This window comes from Lynx canadensis, chromosome D1 (assembly GCF_007474595.2).
Source record: "Lynx canadensis isolate LIC74 chromosome D1, mLynCan4.pri.v2, whole genome shotgun sequence".
NCBI classification, from domain to species: Eukaryota; Metazoa; Chordata; class Mammalia; order Carnivora; family Felidae; genus Lynx; species Lynx canadensis.
Window position 1 is genome coordinate 15,036,931 of NC_044312.2, and position 19,335 is coordinate 15,056,265.

A 19,335-nucleotide genomic window follows, 5' to 3' on the forward strand; every position below is an offset into this window, starting at 1 on the left:
TGCCCAGGCCTGAGGGAAGCCGCCCCCTCCTCCCTTTCACCTTCTGCTTTTCTCCCTGGGACGGGCCTGGGGCTGATGACAATATCACCACTGTGTCCCTGGTCCCTCGCTTTGGGCAGCAAAGGCTCAAAACCAGGGCTCTCTGGGACATTGCCCTTTTCTCCATTCTCAGCTGAATTCCTTGAGGGCAGGATCTACGTCTTGTTAATGTGTGGGTCCCCGGGCAGTGTCTGGCACATAGAAGGCACCCGGTGAATGACTGTGCGCATCTCACAGTAAAACATTAGTTAACATTTGTGGAACACCAAGAGTCTTCCAGGCACCGTTCTCAGTTCTTGAGCTCACTTAGTGTTAACTCAATTAACCTTCCCCGAACCCAGTGAGATAGGCCCTCTTGCGTCTCCATATTTTAGAGGAGGAAACTGAGGCACAGGGAAGTTAAATCATTTGTCTAAGGTCACTGTAAGTGTGGGGCCAGGATTTGAACCTAAGTAGTGCGTCTCCAAAGCTGAGCTCTGAACCGCCCTGCTTTCCTGCCTCTCAGTCATCCTTGGAAAGTTTGGGTTGACTTGTCCTTAGGCCGCTGGACCTGCCGGCGGATGGTTGCGTCTTTGTGTTCAGTAGATGCTTTGACAGACAGACAGCATCTGAATGCTGCGCTTAGGGCTTCTCCAGGGACCACTGAATTCTAGTCGTCAGGCCCCTTGTTTGAGTTTCCAGGTTGAGGAAACGGGAAGTCTCAAAAATCCCTGCTCAGAAGTTACTCACCCTGGCAGCCCCAGTGATGTTTTCTGGGAGGAAGGCTTTTCTGTATTGCAAGGAAGGATTTGCTTTTTCTATGTTGGCCGGCTTGAAAGGTTTTTCCTAGTCTTCCGAAAAAATATTTTTTTTAATGTTTGTTTATTTCTGAGAGAGAGCGAGACGCAGAGTGCGAGCACGGGAGGAGCAGAGGGAAAGGGAGACACAGAATCCGAAGCAGGCTCCGGGCTCCGAGCTGTCAGCACAGAGCCCGACGTGGGGCTCGCACTCACGAACCGCGAGATCATGACCTGAGCTGAATCAGTTGCTTAACCGACTGAGTTACCCAGGCGTCCTGGTTTTTCCTGGTCTTTAAAGTGAGGTTTGTGTGTGAGAAACAGGGTGTGGCAGCTGGAGAGGGTGCTCCTTTTGAGAGACCCTGCTAAGGGCACCACAGCAATGACAGCCTCCAGCTACAGCACTTTGATCCACCCTGGCTCATGCCAAGGCCATGCTTGTTGATGGAGAGCAACAGACCCCAGAGCAGGACCTTTTCTGCCAGATGTGGGACTGCTGCGCAGGCCAAGACTTCCTCAGAACTGGGCCCTTCCTGAGGCCACGCCTGTTCCGGCCCGTGTCCCACTCTCCCCGTCATAGGTCAGACCTGTGTTCTGAAGGTCTCCCGACCCCTTTATCCTTCATAGCCACTTCCCCCGGTAAATCTTACCTTGGCTTCTTTCTGCTTCTCAGAGCGTGCAGTTGACAGTGCCCCAGACTCGCTTGTACAGGGGAGGCTTTAGGAAGAGAGCCACCCTCATTGCTCTTGAGGAAGGTCTGTTTTTTTTTCCCTGCTGCTTTTTAAAAAGTGAACAAATCGGAGTTGTACACTTTGGTACTTTTTTTCTCCCATGTGATTTTCCATCATCATCACCATAAATACATATTGACTTTTTAAAAAATAAATATTGACTTCTGAGTCTGCAGTCTTATGATTTGGCTAATGGGGCTGGGACGAGGCATTTCTTCCTTGAGAACATAATAGCTGGTGATGGAGTTCAGCGCACTGGTTTCTGAGCCTGTCAGTCGTCGGGTCCGGTTGGGTGTATGCAAATCACCATAGACTTTTAGATTCAGTAGATCTGGAGTGGAACAGGGAATCTCTGTTTTAAATAGCTGTTAGGGTGTTTGATAACGGGAGCGCTGGCCCGTACGGGTCAAGGAATGACAGTTCCATCTTGTTGCAAGTCTCTGAAATCATTTGATTAATTCTGATGCCTCCTTGTCTGACATGGTCTGCTGCCACCCAGGAGTCTCCAAGAACAAGCCAGCCAGAGGAGAAGAAGGATGCTTCTCTGGATTCAGAGGCTGCCGGGCCCCCCACTCCCGGCAAGCTCTTCAGCCAGGATGCAGACAGCAGTCTGAGCAGTGCCGATGGCACAGGGCAGCAGGGAAGAGGGGCGAGTGCGTGGCTCCTGGAGAAAGAAAAGGATGAGAAGAGCGATTCAGGAATACCCAGGAGTGGGGTGGACCCTGGGGGCAGCCTGCCTGCCAAAGCCAACAAAAAGGAGGCACCAGAGGCCCCAGCGGATGTAGGAGAGGAGGGTTCCAGGAAGGGAGAGGTGGAAGGAGGCGCCGAAGGAGGAAGGAGGAGGAAGGAGGAGCCCAAGGAGGAAGCCTCTGTCCAGAAAGAGAGCAGATCGGACGCCAGCGAGGTAAAGCCCCTGTCCCCTGGGAAGTTGCCCCTCCTTCCCTGAGCTGCTCTCTTAAGCCCCGTGCAGATCCCCATCCCCACATCTTCATTACTGAGATGGGGAGCTTCATTTGCAGTCCCTGCAGTGGGCTGTCAACGTGGCTAGAACCCTTCACTGTGACAGATTTGCCCAGACCCAGCAGGCAGCCAGATCCTGAATGAAACTCCAAACCTGCTGGCGTTAGAAATTCAGGGTAGAAATTGGCCTTTCCGTTGGCACCCTCCCGGGACGTTTGTGTTCTTCTGTTCTACCTACTTGCTCTTTCTGCCTCCTCCTCGTACTTCTCGACACCAGTCAAGGGTCGCTGCTGTCTGTGTTTCAGTAGAGAGGGGAGGATGTGGGTGAGGGTGGCAACCATTGGGAGCGTTTTGCCCCAGGATCGGTCAGTCAGGCTACCAGAGGCTCCTCTCATTGATGGCCCGGCGGTCTTGCTTTGGCAAGACCAGGCAGTGACACGGAAGTAGTTCCCGGTGCCTGAGGCGTCTTCGGTCGTCCGACCCTTAGTCCTGCTCCTCTTCCAGCCAAATGGGGCGGGGGTTCATTTAAAGGGTGTTAAGCTACTTCTTGGAGAAGACAGTCCCGTTCTGTTTTCTAGGACAGCAAGAAGCCTCCCTGCTGCCCGCTTTCCAACCGTCTCCTCTCCACTTCACTTGGCTTTCCTTCCAGGTGTAAACCCTTGTTGACCCGAGTCAGAGAGTGGCTGTCCCTACGTAGCTGGGCTGGGCTGTTCAGCCTGAGTGGGGTGGGCGCTGCTGCGTGTGTCCAGAAAGAAGGGGAGGGTCCACAGCCCCCTTTCAGGTTTTCTAGAAGAGGTGGGTTTTGGTTAGGTCTCGAGCTGCCTTGGCACCTTGGCCTGAATGGAATTCCCTGGGAAGTGATCCCAGCCCTCTCTGCTCCGCTCTGGGTGACGTCTCTATGGGTCTGTTTCCCCAGGAGTTGGAGATCAGCGAGCAGGTGAAGGAGCTGCAGCTGTCAGACTCCGCGGCCTCTGACCCCAAGTCCTTCCTGGAACTGGTGAGTCTGAGGGGAGGTGGGGCAGCAGCGTGGGGTAAAGCGCGTGGCTTTGTGAGCCCCTGCGGTTCGTTTTGCCTGGCATCACACAGCTTGTAGGTGGGAAGTCAGGACTCAAACCTGGATCTTGTCTAACTCTGGTCTCTCAGCCCATTAGCTAAGAGTAAACGCTACCTACTTCACAGGTTTGCTATGAGAAGAAGGTGAGGCAAAGAATGTAAAACGTTAGCCTATAAACATCAAATAACTATAAGCTGTTATTACTGTTTCTTGTTTCTGCAGTGGGAATTGTCTGGGAGATACGTGACCTAGAGCCTCTGGGCTGTAGCAGAGACATTGCATGAATCTAGGAGGTTAGAGACTGGTTGTGTGTGTGTGTGTGTGTGTGTGTATTTGTATTTGTGGGACCACTGAGCAATGGCACGGCCCGGTCCTCAGGCTAGGTGGGCTGCTGCAATTACTGTTCCAAAGAGAAGACGTCGTCCTGGAATGTCACCGGGCGTGGTTGCTTTGTCCCGGGCCTTCCACGCAGCCTGCTGTATCCTGGCCCCCTCTGCCAGGTCTGTACCTACAGGGAGTAGTCGAGGGTGCTTTTTGGCAGCGCATCACCTCTGGAAAGTGTGCTCCATCTGTTTGGAGGAGGCGGATCAAAGGGAAGGGATTAGTGGGAGAGGGTCAGGGATGAGCGGTAATGATAGGAGGGGGTGCAGAGGAATTAGGAGGCTGCGTGCTCTAGCCCCTCGCTGAGCCACGGGCTTAGGAGGCAGATGGCAGCTGCATTAAGTGGAGTAGAACTCGAACTGAAAGGAAAATGTCACCAAAAAAGAAAGCCCCTAAGCTAGGAAGGGAAGGCAGAAAGTCGTTGTTGGCAAAAACCATCGTGAAGAACAGGCACGTCTCAGGACTCTTGGAAGCCAGGGCTCCATCCCTTCTGAGGGAGTCACTGTGTGGACAAATGTGCCCATGAATGTTTTTCTCCTCCATGGGAGTGGGTGGAGGAAGCCATGGACAGCAGGACCAGACCTCGACTGGGCATCCTGCCACGTATCAGGGCTGATGACAGAACTGTCCCTATTAGCATGCTGTCAGGTAGCAATCCTTCACTTGGTTCAGCAGGGCTCTTGGGCTTGGAGGGGGCAGGATCAGGGTCCTGTGGCAGCCAAAGGGCGACGGGGAGCTGGCACCTGTGTGGGTACTTGCCGCCTGTCCCAAAGAGAAGCCTGTGGACAGAGCACCGCTAATTAAGCCCCATTGTCCAGAAGGGCAGTGGGGGAAGGGAAAGAGAAAGCTGAGAACGGCCATCATGCCTCGTTTCAGTGCTGCCCACAGGTCTTGTGGGCACTTTGACCTCTCTCCTGGTACCCTGGTTGGCTCTCTCCTGGTGCCCAACTGGTGCCCTGGTTGGGCACCAGGAGGGAGAGACGACTGGAAAGTGACATGATTGGCAAAGAGCTTGGACTTTGGAGTCAGCCCAGGGCACATCTGACCACCAACAGCCCCGTTGTTTATCAGCTACTTGGGCTTGGGTGAATTACATGTCCCCTAAACCTGCTTCCTTATCTGTGAGATGGAGATAAGGGTGTCAGTCTCACGGTTATTTTTCCCTCCATGGTTTTATTATGGGAAAAAAAAAAAAGTTTTTTTTTAAATATTTGAGAGACAGAGACTGTGTGGGTGGGGGAGGAGCAGAGAGAGAGGGAGACACAGAATCCGAAGCAGGTTCCAGGCTCTGAGCTGTCAGCCCAGAGGCCAACCCGGGGCTCAAACCCACGAACTGTGAGATCATGACCTGAGCCGAAGTTGGACGCTTAACCCACTGAGCCACCTAGGTGCCCTGGAAAATTTCAAATATACAGAAAAATTAAAAGGATTTTAGAGTGAATACACACATACTCACCACCTAGGGTCTTCAGTGAACATTTTACCATACTTGCTGTATCACATGTCTTTCCAGATTAGTCACAGTGTGATTTTGAAGATGAGAATAATCGGTAGATGTGAAAACCTTTAGCGCGGTGCCTGACCCGTAGTGGGCCCCTTTCTGGAAGGTGGGGGGTGGAGGAGAGGCCGTGACACGGACGATGCCGACCGTGACAGGGGCAGCGCTGACGTCCCCCTCCACTCCCTCTAGGACTTCGGTTTTCGCAGCCGGATCTCAGAGCACCTGATGGATGTTGACGTGCTTTCCCCAGTCCGCTGGGAGGGGAGTCTCTCTGGATGCTGGGTAACCCGAGCTGAGCCCTGCTTGTCCCGGGCTGTGTTTCTGGGAGTCCCCTTGCTTCTAACTCAGTAAGGCATGGCCCGGGCTGTGTCTGTGAAGGCCTCCCAATCGTTTCTGCTCTTTGCTGCTCTGAATTGAGTCATCCTCCCTGCCGCCTGCAACAGACATTTATCTGTTCATTCGTTTATTTAGCAACGACCAATTTGACCAATTGGTCAAAGGTTGACCCATTTGCTCATGTGCAAAGCTCTGTATAGACTGTGTGTTTCAAGGCACTTGCCAACCTGGCCCACTCAGCCTCTTGCAGCCTCATCCTCAGAGCACCTGCCACACACCGGCCGTGCCCACCGAGCGCTCGCCGTTCCCGGGGCACACGATCCACCTCCTTCACTGCCCTGCCTGCCGTTTGGTTTCCCCTTTTGTTCCGAGCCCCTTCTTGGTCTTGGAGGCCCACCTCTGACACCACCTCCTCCAGGCAGGGTGAATTGTTCTGTCCTTTTGCTACCCTTAGTGCTGCTCCTTTTGGTTGACGGGTCTTGGGTCTGTCTCCCTCCTGGATATAAGCTCTGTGTGGGCGTGGGAAATGTCTGCCCCACAGAAGGGTAGGAATAGATAGATGACTCAGACACACGTCCTGTCCTTAAGGAGCTTGAAGACAAGAAAGTCATTTTTTTTCCCCCTCCGTGGGCTTGTTTAAGAGAAGATTTTGGCACATGGTGTCTGTAGGTTGAAGGGAGCATTTGGTTTGGGTGAATGGAAGTTTGCCGGGTGGAACAAACAAGGTGTCCGATGCGAATCAGGTCTGGGAGCCCTTGGAGGACTAAGTGCCGAGTCAGGGTAGAGCTTTTAGGCCAGTGGCACTTGAGGTCACGTGCTCCTCTCAGCGCTGGCTGGTAAGCCTTGCCGTGCTACTGCCCAGCCAGCAGATCGAGGCCGGACCTTGGTCACACCTGTTTGTAGCACTGGACGAAGGGTGTAAAGGCACACACAGGGCGGGATTAGTGAGGAAGGGTTGGGAGCAGGGAGTTGGTAGGCCCTTTTGGCAGTAGGTAAGTGGGAAAGTCGGTGGGCAGGATGGATTTGCATAGCTCTGGCTCCAAACTCTGGCCAATATCCGAATCCTTGGAGGCTTTAAAAAAGAAAGATTTCTAGGTCCTGCCTAAGACCCAATGAGGCCAGCAGCCCTTTTTTGGGATATGCCGGTTGGCATGTAGGAGTAGCAGGGCCTGGCCTGGATCCGGTTCTCACGAGGCACTCTCTGAGGCAGACAGCCCCGGCACAGGAAGTCCTAAGCTGGACCTCATGACCAGGGTGTTGGGGCACCGAGCAGCGCCAGGCACTCAGGTGGGCTGACCACACAGAGCCCCTCGTGGGCCTTAGTTACTCCAGCTGTCTCCTGTCTTCAGGCCATGCAGAGGGTTGAGCCAGGAGGTGGAGCTGAGGAGACAGGGGCAGCCCTTTGTGGCTCTGACAGCACCACAGGTGTGGTCCCCTTTGTCTTCGGCTCCTCCGGCCAGGGCCAAGGCAGTGGCTTAGAACTGAACTAAAGTTCTAAAAATTTCATGAAAAGTTCATAAAAATTTGTATGCAGCTTTCTTTTTAATGTTTATTTATGTTTGAGAGAGAGACAGACCGAGCATGAAAAGGGGAGGGGCAGAGAGAGAGGGAGACACAGGATCCGAAGCAGGCCCCAGGCTCTGAGCTGTCAGCACAGAGCTCGACGCAGGGCTTGAACTCATGAACTGCGAGATCGTGGCCCGAGTTGAAGTCAGATGCTTAACTGACTGACCCACCCAGGTGCCCCTATAATTTTTTTAATGTTTATTTATTTTTGAGACAGAAAGAGCATGAGTGGGGGAGGGACAGAGAGAGAGGGAGACACAGAATCCGAAGCAGGCTCCAGGCTCCAAGCTGTCAACCCAGAGCCCAATGCAGGGCTTGAAACTCACGAACTGCGAGATCATGACCTCAGTTGAAGTTGGATGCTTAACCGATTGAGCCCCCCAGGCGCCCCTGACGCAGCTTTATCGAGATGCAGTGGACATATGATAAACTGGACTTACTTCACATGTGCCACTGGATAAGTTTTACCATATGTGTGTGCCTTTCAAACCATCACCGTAGTCAAGATAATGATTATAATGAATTAGGAACATGAGTTTTATACTAAATTACAAAAGTGACCATGAAGTTGTTTCAAATAATCCAGAAGGTCAAAGCCTTCCACTTCCTGCAGGCTTACTGCCACAGGTGGGGACTATTAACGGTTTCCATGAACACTTTCGTGTGCCTTTCCAGAAAGTTTTCAGTGAACGTGTAAGTCTGTGTCTGTGTCACAAAAAGTGCTTGGCGATGTGCTCTTTAACTTAGAGAGCAGCTAGGGAATAGGCCCTTGACTTATTTCTCAGTAATTTCAGATCTCCCTTACTCTCCTTACTAGTCGTGTAGCAGTGTGCTTTCTGAATGTACCGGGATTTATTTAGCTGGGGACCAGGTCATGAACACAAAACCCTGGAGCCGAGTTAAGGGTGGGCAAGCGGTGTCTTGAGCACAGTTGGGCCAGAGGTGTCGGGTGTGCTGGCCGTGTCCCCTTTCTGAAGAGTTCTTTTCTGGGGCAAAAGGGTCTGGGGATCAACTGCTGCTCTACTCCAAGGCCCTCCGTCCGGGCGCTTTCCCGAGGTGGCCCCTTCTGTCCGGCAGAGGGGCTCGTGTGTTTCCGGCAGCAACAGAGATGAAGCAAGTAGGAAGCAGACAGACTTGGTAGCTCATTCCTTCCGACCCACGGCTCAAGCCCCCCACTTTTATCACGATCACCCCGCTTTGCTGTCCATGTCCCATTGGGGTTTGTTGCGTAGAGTGTCCTCTGTGATTTTTTTTTTTTCCCTTGCAAGTGACAGAGGGAGCCGTCCGCCGAGCTCGGTGTGATCGTGGGGGAAGAAGGCTGGAAGGGACGGGGGGGGCGGGGCCGTTATCTGCAGGCTCTGGCCAGGCTGACGTGATGCAAAGTGGCAGTGCTGGCAGGCAGCCTCGTGCTGCAGGCACCGGCAGGTACTCACAGGCAGCATCTCTATTTTTGATGTAATTTGGGGGAGCTGGCTCCTAGCTCAGGCCCTGCCCTTCCTCGCCCATCCAGATGGTAGAGTCGGCCACGGCTGCTGGGGCTCCGGCTGCCAGCGGAGAGGCGTGGGAGGCCGTGTGCACGGGGCCGGGGACACGGCAGTGTGCCAGCCCGGCCGGAGCCCCACTGGGGAAGACAGAGTGAGTTGTCTCCTGCCCTGCCTCTCCCGTTAACCCTCACGTCCCGGAACCGACAGGGCGCCTGTCATTGTGACAGAAGGGGTACGGGCCCTCGAATGGAGACGGGCACCGGCAGAGCTGAGGTTTTATGCCTTAGGCTGGGGAGAGGGGTGGAGCGGGGACACAGGCGCTGGCATTTGTGGCACGCCTTCCCTGGGCCACGAGTCAGGCTTTATGTACGTGATCGAATTTAATCGTCACCTCGAGCCCCGCGAGCTGAGCTGTACTGTCCCGTTTTATGTATCTGCTTTTTAAAAATGTTTGTTTATGTATTTGGAGAGGGAGAGAGAGAGCATGAGCAGGGGAGCAGCAGAGAGAGGTGGGAAGAGAGAATCCCAGGCAGGCTCTGCTCTGTCAGCACAGAGCCCGGTGTGGTGCTCGATCCCACACACCATGAGATCATGACCTGAGTTGAAATCAAGGGACGGATGCTCGACCGACTGGGTGACCCATTTTAGAGTGGAGGAGACAGACTCCCCAGCTGGGAACCGATGGAGCCCCCCCCCCCCCCCGGCACCCCTTGGGCAGCTTTATCGAGATGCAGTGGACATTTGATAAACTGGACTTACTTCAAAGGTGCCCCTGGATAAGTGAAGTGGGAAAACAAGAGCTTGAGTCCAGGCCGACTACACTGTTAGCTCCCTGGGGCCCCCCCTCGCGGAAAATGATTGAACTTACAAAGAACAGCCCTCTTTTTCACCCGCTTGCTAAATTGGCCCAGACTCCCAAGCTTTAAAATGAGATTTTGGGTTTTATTTTTTGGATGGGTGGAGTAATCAGTCCCTGACTGGGAAGGGGGCATCATCGTCCACTGATGGGACCTGGGTGCTTGGGGGAGCCCAGAATGGGGCAGAGGAGCACCCTGTCTTCCTCCCTTCGGATGCCCAAATGGTGCTCTTTCTGTCTCGTTTCAGCACGTCCCCATCTCTCCAGGGTCCTTCCTTGTTAATGTGCTTTGCCGCTGCCCCACTTCTGCCCGCTTGACTTTGCCGTCCCCGTACATCACCGATACTGGAGGTCCAGGCCTCCGTGGATTCGGGGTGTTCACGGATGTCTCGGCCTTCTCTTGGCAACTGTCGGTGAAGGCTTCCAGTGACGGGAGGAAGGGTTTTCTTTCTTGTACGTGTTCGCCTTTAGCTTCTGGCTCTGCACGCAGTGACTGTGGCATCTGGCTCATCGTCCCTAGGCCGGCAAGGCCGGCCCTGGAAGCAGCTGCGAGCCTGGGGGCTTAGCCAGAGCTAAGTAGATGGGCCTCCTCTTCTGTGTCCCGAGTGGTCCTCATCCACTCAAGAGCCACCTCTCAGTATGTCCTCCTAGGCCCCAGAGTTGGTTGGACGGTTGAGGGACCCATATGCAGGCCTCTTCAGTAGACACTTGCCACTGCTGCTTGCCCACAGGCCCAGAGGTTGGGAAGAGAAGACAAGGATGGCAGCCAGTCCAGCCCAGATGAGCCACAGAGCAAGCGGTGCAACGGCTCGGAGAGGTACGGTACGTGGGAGGCCGCCCTCAGGGGCTGTTGGGATGGTGTGGGCCGGGGCAGAACCCCTGGGTTTGGTGTGCGTGGCTCATTGTGCTCCTGCCTGCGGGCAGACGGTGAGCGGACTGGATGGCCTCGCAAAGTCTGTGCGTGTGTGCACGCGTGCGTACGCGAGCATGCCCTGTGACTCTGCACCGAGACAGGAGCGTGGGTGCGTGTGGTGGGACTTTGTACACCGCTGTGGGCCAAGGCTCTGTGCTCTTCACTGGAATGGGTTAAGCTGTGTGTGTGCCTGGTCATGGGCCAGGGCTGGAGGAACTTTCTAGAGGGTCAGTACTACAGCTTGGAGGTGATTTGGAGAGAGAGAGTGACAGACAGACTAGGAGGGAGAGACCAAGGTTTGCCGCTTCTGAGGCTGGAGCCTGAAATGAGAGAGGCAAGGGCTGCTACCCTGGAAGAGGAGGCGGGGCAGTGCTCCTGCTTCTTGGACCTTGGAGAGCTGTGCGCATTCCTTCTTGCCTTTGTGCATTTTCTGCAGTCTGACCATTCGAGTCTGGTTCCTCTTTTTCTCCCTACTTTCCGCTCGGCTCTTGCATCCCTGCCTGGCCTCAGTGACGGTGGACGCTGGGGGCGGATGCACCCGTGAGGGGGCCCAGCTCTCGCCCCTGGGCCAAGCGGATGCGGTGCAGGGACCCGGGAGGGCTGAGTCTCGTCCAGGCAAAGGGAGAGCTCAGTGGGGAGTCTGCCCCTCTTGCTTGTCTGGCTGCCTTGCCCTCCGTGGCTCCCCGTGGATGTAGGGCCGGGGCTGGAGCCCTGCCTGGGAGGAGCAGTGGACCCAGGTCCACGTACCACACTCGCCAGTTCTCTCCCTGCTCTCCAAATGGTGGGGCCTGACTCTGCTGCTCTGACCAGGTCGTGTCCTCCACTTGGGCCTGGGAGGCGGCTCCAGAGTCCCCTTCAGAGCCAGGCCACCGAAGAAGGGCCTCCGGAGGCCTCTGAGGGGCAGCCTGAGCAGAAGCGGGCCGAGGAGCCCGGGGAGGACTCTGCAGGCAGCTCCATCCCTGCCGGTTCCCTGAGGAGGTAAGGGGGACCCGGAAGCCTTCCAGGTGTGTAGTTGTGTGTGCGGGGGGTGCCCGGGGAAGTGAGAAGCCGGGGACGGTTTGCAGCCTAAGCAGCAACCTCAGGTTTCCACTTAGTGTCCCCCGTGAGCTGGAAAATGAGGAAATGTGCTTCTTCCTAGTCCTCAGTCTACAGCTAAAATTGGGGTGCCCCCTCCAATTAGGGGAGCCTGGAAACTCCTGAACCAGGAAGCATCTCTTCTGATCCAGCTGTCTTCCTGCCGGGGGCCTGGGTCAGAGACTGTCCCCCACCTGAGCTGTGCCGTGCCTGCGCCCAGTCCCCACCTGCCAGTGCTCCCCACCCCTCCCGGCGGTCCTTCAGCAAACCCAAGTAGGGCCCCGTCGTATGCTGGGCCTCTGGGGGAGGGAGGTGCAGAGTCCTAGGCTTCCCTGAGGCCAGCCGAGAGGGCCTTCGCGCCCCAGCCTGGCCCAGAGCCTGGCGTACATCGGCCAGATCTTCTGTTCCCCCGGCGAGAGGAAGATGCTGGTGTCAGAGCTGGTTTTAGAGCACATCCAGCTGGGATGAGTCACTGAGAGAAGCCAAGCAGAGCGATGTTCAGTCAACAGCATCCGCTGCCTACCCCGCTGTGTGCAGAGCGGCTCCTTCGGAGCCGTAACCGTGCACGGCCCACGTGGACGGGCCTCTGGTCTTCAGTGTAAACGGCCTGGGAAGAGGCAGGTGGGGGAGAGTGAGGCCTGAGATCAGGAAACTCAGCTGGGGCTACTTCCCTTGTCCTCATCACAGCTCTCTGACCCCAGATGGGTGCACTGGGGGCCTCTCGCCTTCCTACTGCTTTTAACACCGTTGCTTCCTCAATGCTCTCAAGGGAAGAGACCCCAAGCCCACCTGCCGCCCCCGCGAGGGGCAGGGAGCAGCGCTCCGGGGCCGAGGAGCCTGAGGAGGGGGCGGCCAGCCCTGCCGCACCAGCCTCTCCAGAGGTGTAAGGGCCGGTGTTCGTGTCTGTCCCCGTCCTCCTTTGTGTCTGTGTGGTGTGAGTGCCCACCACTCCTGGGTGGTTGGGAGGGGATGCTGTGGCCCCTGCCCAGGGGGAGCGGCGGGGGAAGATTGCGTGTGCCCCTCATCGTGTGCAGCCGTGGTCACCGATCTGAGTGTGGGGTTGGCCAGGTCCCCGGGGCTCCTGGTCAGGGCCTGAGGTATGGAGGCGGAGGGGCGGGGGCACCTCCCGGGGTAGCAGTTTTTCCTGTTTTCCCCTCCACCTCGCACTATTTTTCGCTCTCTTAAAAACATTTTATTGAGGTGTTTACATACATGAAAGCACGTAAATCTGAACTGTACAAGTCAATGCACATTTACACGCAGATCAGATGTGGAACATTCCCGTCCCTTCAGGAAATTTCCTCACGCCCCTTTCCTCTCAATCCGCCACCCCAGGACACCGCTCTTCTGGCTTCTGTCCTGTAGATTCGTTTTTCCCGTTCTCCAACGGGATGTAGACGGAGTTATGCAGTATCCGGTATATGTGTTTTGGGCCTGGGTTCAAAGCTCACCAGCACTTCTAAGACTTGGAGATCAGTGAGCTTTCCTCCTCCCATTTCCCTTTCCCCTCCCACCCCTTTTACAGATGAGGAGACTGAGGCTCACGTGAAGGGATCTGCCCAATGTCACGTTGCCGGTCGGTTGCATAACTAGGACGAGGCTCTGGTCCCTGGAGCCCTAGACTTCCGACTCAGCGTGCAGCCACGGCTCCTTTTCTCTACAGGGACAGAGAGGAGCCAGGGTTATGCAAATTTTCCCATCTGTGAACCGAGCGGTACAAAAGGATCATGAGCTCTTGGGACTCGGGCCGTCGACTAGAGACGGGTTCACGCACTGGTTACTCACAGGCAGTGCCGCCGAGAGCTGGCAGTGCACGTGAGCTCATGACTTTTGTCCTCACCACAGCACTGCAGAGTGATGTAGGGAAGGGACAGCCCCACTTTTCAGGTGGTGACAGCTCTGACCCTGAGGAATGACCTGGCTTTCCCAAGTCTCCTTGGGGGCTGTGCACAGCAGGTGAGGGTGTTTTCTACGAGGACAGGAGGCGAGTGTGGTTCAGAGACAGGACCCTCTGGGCAGAGGTCAGAAGGCGTCTTCCTGGAGCCTCTGGGAGGGAAGCTGGGCAGTGAGGCTCCTCCCCCCTGTCTTGCTGATGAGTCCTCTTACTTTGTGTTTCTCCTCCCAAACCAACAAGGCCGCCCCTTCTGGGTCTCAGAGAGACATTCCTTGACCACACAGTTTACACAGAACCCTTAGGAAGTATCTTCTTTCCTTTGCTGAGTCTTTTCAGGCCCCATAACGTCCTTGTCATTCATGTTCACAGCTACGTTTCTGTGTTTTGTGAGGAGTGGCCCTGTGTCTGTGTTTCATTTGTTTGTACCTGCGGGGTTCTGATTTATGGAGGTGACTGAGTGACAACAACAGGCCGGTGCCATTAAGGAAGAATTTATTACTTACGCTTCCAGAGAGAAGAGGGCGTGCCACACCATGCCAGGCCACCTGGGGGATGACCAGGGTGTGTCAGGAGGCAGAAGAGGCGAGAAGGGAGAGCACAGCCTAGAGCCTTTGTTGGGGTTTCCCTGGGAAGGAATAGGCGAGGCAGGGTAAGTACCTTGAGTGAGTGTAGGATTGGACAGTATGAATGATTTTGGTGGGCTTTGGGCTATGGGGGTGGCCCTCCAGTTGCCTGGTGTGAGTTATGTAAGGAGAGGCTTGTGGTCTAGCCTCCCTGGGGGATCGGTTGGTTTGCATATGAAAGACATGTTCTTTCATATACATATTTCATATACATATATATATTTTCATATACATGAAAGACATGTTCTTTCACATAGAGTTGGCTAATCCTTGGAGGGCCAGTCTCTCTGCCAGCAAACTTTTAAAGATGTCAAAACATCATCATCATAAAATAACACCAAATAAAAAAAACCATGATTCATAGAATCCGTCACCTTTCACAGATGTTGTCAAGCCACTCAGGAGGAGTTAGGGGCAGAGGGCGGGCCAGCAAGCGCTGTGGGGCCAGAAGGCCTGGGTCTGGGACACAGGGATTGCCTCCCCTTGGTGATCCCGGCGTCTTTCCTGAGGTGCTTGTAGAAAGGGGGCCCGGGGGGGGGGGGTGAAGGAATGAAAACCCCTGGGTCGAGCACGAGAGGGGACGGGATCTCTTCGCGGTTGTAGTGGTGGCACAGCCATTTCCGAATGTCCTGGGTGCCACAGCCTCCCTCCTCCCCACCGCCTGCCCTCCTCGCTTCTTCTCTTTCTTGTCTCGCAATGACTTGGTGGCCGGCCTGAGGTGATTATGCCCGCACAGAGCCTCCCTCTTGGCCGCCGACTGTCGGAAACTGGGTCTCACTGATGCTGACACCCGAGGAGCGGCCTAGAAATCAGACCTGCCTCTTCCTCTGGAGGCTTCATCTTCCCAGTTGTCTCCTCAATCATTCAGGGCATCGTTGACTGCCTTGGACCTAAGCTGGGCGTTTGGGATCGTAGAGCTTTAAAACGGGGACACAGGGGCGCCTGGGTGGCGCAGTCGGTTAAGCGTCCGACTTCAGCCAGGTCACGATCTCGCGGTCCGTGAGTTCGAGCCCCGCCTCAGGCTCTGGGCTGATGGCTCAGAGCCTGGAGCCTGTTTCCGATTCTGTGTCTCCCTCTCTCTCTGCCCCTCCCCCGTTCGTGCTCTGTCTCTCTCTGTCCCAAAAATAAATAAACGTTGAAAAAAAAAAAATTTAAAACGGGGACACAGAGAAGAGGCCCGCGTGCCAGGTGTGCAGGCGTGCTCGCCGGGGCGTGTGGCCCGGGCACGTGCTGCCACGCCGTCTGAGGCCCCATCTTTCCACAGCATCTATCCCTGGGGCTCCACATAGCTCCGCAGCCCACAGGGGAGAGAGACATTAAAAGGTACCGTCTCAGGGAGAAAAGATGTTTTCAGCCAAGGCTGGAAATGAGTTGGAGGGTTGATGAGGCGGAGAGCTGGCGGGGGGAGGTCCTTTCCGAGAGCAGGACTCTCAGAGGAGGTGGCGGCCACATCTCTCACATCTGCATCGGTTGGGCTATGTCAGGGGGTCTGGAGGAGAGCCGGGAACTGGAAGGGGGGCCGGGGCGGCGTTGAGAGCAGAAGACAGTCGAAGGCACGGCTCAAGGCCATTTCCAGGCTGAGTTATGATTTTAGGAAAGGGGGGGAGGAAAGAGCTTTTTGGTATTTCAGAGACGTCAGTAGCCTTTTATGTCTTCCTTCTCTCTCTGGTCTCGAGGGGCTGAAATGGAATTCCAAAGCCCGCGTTTTCTTCTGCCGTTCTAATCTGATCCCGCCTGCTGCCTTCCATCTGCCGCAGCGAGGGGAAAGGGGGTCCCGCGTCCCCAGTCGGGGGGCCGGTTCCCCTCTGCAGCCCCTGCCCCACTGCTCCCCAGTGGACCGTGTCCACGCGCTGCTGAGGCTGACGGGGCCAGCGTGCCTGGCCTGCCGCCTGTGCACCATCGGGGCGGGTGGGGGGTGGTGGTTGTGAGGCGAGACCAGTCAGGTTGAGGGAGCGGGGGCTGCAAACTCGCACTGGCCTTTAGGACGAAGCTGCTCTGGGGTGTGCAGTACTTTTAGCCCCTGATGCTTTCATGGCCTTGAATGTTCTTGGGTTTCTCTCTGGGCATTTCCTTCAAGAACCAGAATACAAGCAATATAGCAACCTTCACACAGACATCTTTTTAACCTTTATTCCTCATCTCACCACCCACCTTGTGCATCCACGTCGGCTCTGAATTTCTGTTACCCGTTTCCAAATACTGAGTTAACTCCAAGCAGATGCAAACGTGGCGTCATCGAGGAGATGGGAGCGTGGCATTCTTGGTGCACTCTTGCTACACTCTTTGGCTTAGGGAGCAGTCTCCTGCCTGGCTGTTGAGACAGCGTGGGAGGAGATTTCCTGTTCCTGGACCTCCACGGACTGTTGGGGGTCTCAGGGCTCGGAGACATGCTGCGGCTTCTCCTGCTGGCTCATGAGCATTGGCCTGTGTTCAGTTTGGGAGGCAGAGAGTAGCCTCTGGGGGTGTCCCAAGGTGCTGGCGTGAGCCTCAAGGAGCAGGCAGAGCCCTAGTGGGGAGACGGAAACGGCCGTGAACCGTCCTGGGGAAGGACCCACTGGGGACAGAGCTTCAGTCTTTCCCTATTCGCTGTCAGCTCTTGAGCCACATCTTCAGGTTTGTACTTCGGGCTACAACCTACCAGGTCCACTGAGAGCCCAGTATGGGCCGCCCTTCTTCCTGGACCGCCACAGTGAGGCTTGCCCTGTGAACAAATACTGCCTGGATCCTTGAGGGGGTAGCCTTCCTGCCTGCCCTTGTGTGAGCTGATTTGCGTATGTGATTCCTGACCCTGGGCCCTCCCCCCATTAGGATTGCGCGTGTGCTGTTCTGTGTGTGTGTAAAAGGTGGGATAGTAAAGCTAGTGAGTGTTGTTCCACCCTTGGCAGGCGAGCTGCGGAGCCTGCAACTCCCCCAAAGCAGGCTTCCCTGAGGGCCATGGAGGAGGCCGTGGCCCACGACCTGGAGCAAGACCAGAGGCGGCTTCTGGAATCGAAACGAGAGAAGATTCAGCAGCTCCGGGAGAAGCTGTGGCAGGAGGAGGAAGAGGAGGTCCTCCAGCTTCACCAGCAGAAAGAGAAGTCTCTCAGGTCCTGTCCCTCCCCTTACGCAAGCTGCCTGGGTCTCGCGGTGACATGGGGAGGAAGGGAAGCCCTCCTCCCACCCCGGACACTCACGGCCCCACCAACACTCCTCCTCGGTGGCCTCTGTGGAGGAATGGGCTTCCTGGTTCCTCTCTTTGGAAGGGAGTTGGGAGGCGTGATAACAGCGGGACCAGCTGACAGTTTTTGAGAGATTACACGGGTCCACGTGCCTCATAGCTGCTAATTGGTTTCGTCCTGAGAGTGGGTCCCATGAGGTGTTGCTAGCAACCCTATCATGTTAAAGGATCTACCAGACGGATGAAGAAACTGAGGTACAGAATGGTTTATTTAACATGTCCAAGGTATTGAAGTTAATAAGCAGAGCCGGGGGCGCCTGGGCGGCTCAGTCAGTTGAGCATCCGACCCTTGATTTCTGCTCAGGTCACGATCCCAGCGTCGTGGGATTGAGCCTCATGTCGAGCTCCATGCTGAACGTGGAGCCTGCTTAAGATTGTTTCTCTCCCTCTGCCCCTCTCCCCCGTTCATGCTGTCTCTCTCAAGTAAATAAGAAAATAAATTTAAAAAATGCAGCAGAGCCAGAAGAACCCAGGCACTTTGTCCCTGGGGCCCATTCTTGGTAGTCATTGCCCTCTCTCTTGGTAGTCAGGGCCCTGTTGGGACCCAGCGAGATTGGTAGGGACCACACAATATGGTGTGAGGTGCTATTTCCCAGGATCCAGAAGTTTCATTTGGGTTCCTACTCTTTGTGGTGTTGGCTGGGAGGCCCTCAACAAGCAAGACACTTAAGGCTGGGCCGGGCCTGTGTGGATGAGATCGTGTGTATACTTCATAAATAAGCTGGAGGTTACTTTCATAAGAAAAGGCTGTCCAGGGCTGGCACAGCGGCTTCAGAGTCACCAGGTCCCTGGTGGTCCTTTAATCTCTCTGCACTTGAGTGCTGGTTACTCTCAGGGCCTCTTCGTCCTGCTGAATCCCCAGCCATCGTGTCTGTGCTGCCAGCAGGGAGAATAGGGATAGAGTATGAAACTGGTAACTTCTAGCTCATTCGGTCCCTTTTAAGGCTCTTTCTTGGAAACTTCACCTAATAACTTCTGCTTATTCTTGTAAGGAGTTTTCCTGGAAATTTTACTCAATAATTTCCACTCACATCTCATTGGTTACTTCTGGCTGCAAAGGAAACTGGGAAATGTCCTCCTTTAGCTGGGCCTCTTTACCTGATGGAATAAAATCAGGGCCCCTTTAGGAAGGGAGCATGGGAGAAGGGCCACCGACAAGGTGATCAGCAATCTGCCATAGGCCCAGGAGGGGACAGGTACGACAAAATGTGTTAACAGACTCTGCACTTACTCAACCATGTAACTGAAGGCTAAATCTTTTCCTCTTGGACAGAACATCCCAAAGTGGTAGACTTACTTTTGTAGCATACGTAGCAAAGAGTGTAGAAAATGCTTATGCTCAGAGAAACTAATAGAAAACCAACACCCAGCCACCCAGAGGGTTGGGGACAACCCTCTCATTAGCCCAACACAGGACCTGCTGACCCAGGGTCCATCCTTCTATCACCCCTCCTGTGTCCCCTGCCAGGCGGCATCCTCCTCTTCCAGCCAAATGAAAATTACGGCAGGAGCTTGCCCAAACAGGGTAAGACTCAGCTGATGTTGACAGGCAGAGCCTTGGATGAAATCCTGGCTGTGTTTCCCTGCCAGCCGTCTAAGCTTCTCCTCTCTTCCTGGCCACCCTGGGCCTGGCTGACTGTGCTTTCCGTCCCTCGCCAAACCCCCAGCTCCAGAGGGGCGTCCGAGAGCCCTCTCAGGTCGTGGTGAAGACTCCACATGCCAAAAGTATCTGACTCAGGGCCCGAAACACAGCAGTTGCTCAGTAAATGGCAGCTCTTGATTTTCAGTTGGAATCAGTGATGGCCATGGCCTCCACGGAGTGATTTTTCTGTAGGCAGCGCCTTGTCAGACTCGCTACGAAATAGTTGATTGCGAGAACCCGGTTTCTGTTCACGCATGAGCCTTCTGAGGGGTGGGGCCGCCTCTGCTG

General features: G+C 55.2%; 1 protein-coding gene across 2 annotated transcripts in view; it reads left to right on the forward strand.

The window, feature by feature from the left end:
- The window catches only part of CEP164 (centrosomal protein 164), a 67,957-nt gene that overhangs the window by 35,308 nt on the left and 13,314 nt on the right, over window positions 1-19,335 (forward strand). The window contains exons 8-15 of one of the 2 annotated variants that reach the window (XM_030332231.1): window positions 2,046-2,450; window positions 3,423-3,503; window positions 5,632-5,724; window positions 10,416-10,501; window positions 11,408-11,575; window positions 12,441-12,554; window positions 14,077-14,214; window positions 17,074-17,274. In XM_030332231.1, coding sequence (XP_030188091.1) covers window positions 2,046-2,450; window positions 3,423-3,503; window positions 5,632-5,724; window positions 10,416-10,501; window positions 11,408-11,575; window positions 12,441-12,554; window positions 14,077-14,214; window positions 17,074-17,274 — 1,286 coding nt within the window. The remainder of the gene's footprint in view (window positions 1-2,045; window positions 2,451-3,422; window positions 3,504-5,631; window positions 5,725-10,415; window positions 10,502-11,407; window positions 11,576-12,440; window positions 12,555-14,076; window positions 14,215-17,073; window positions 17,275-19,335) is intronic. The other variant, XM_030332232.1, reaches the window with a different exon arrangement.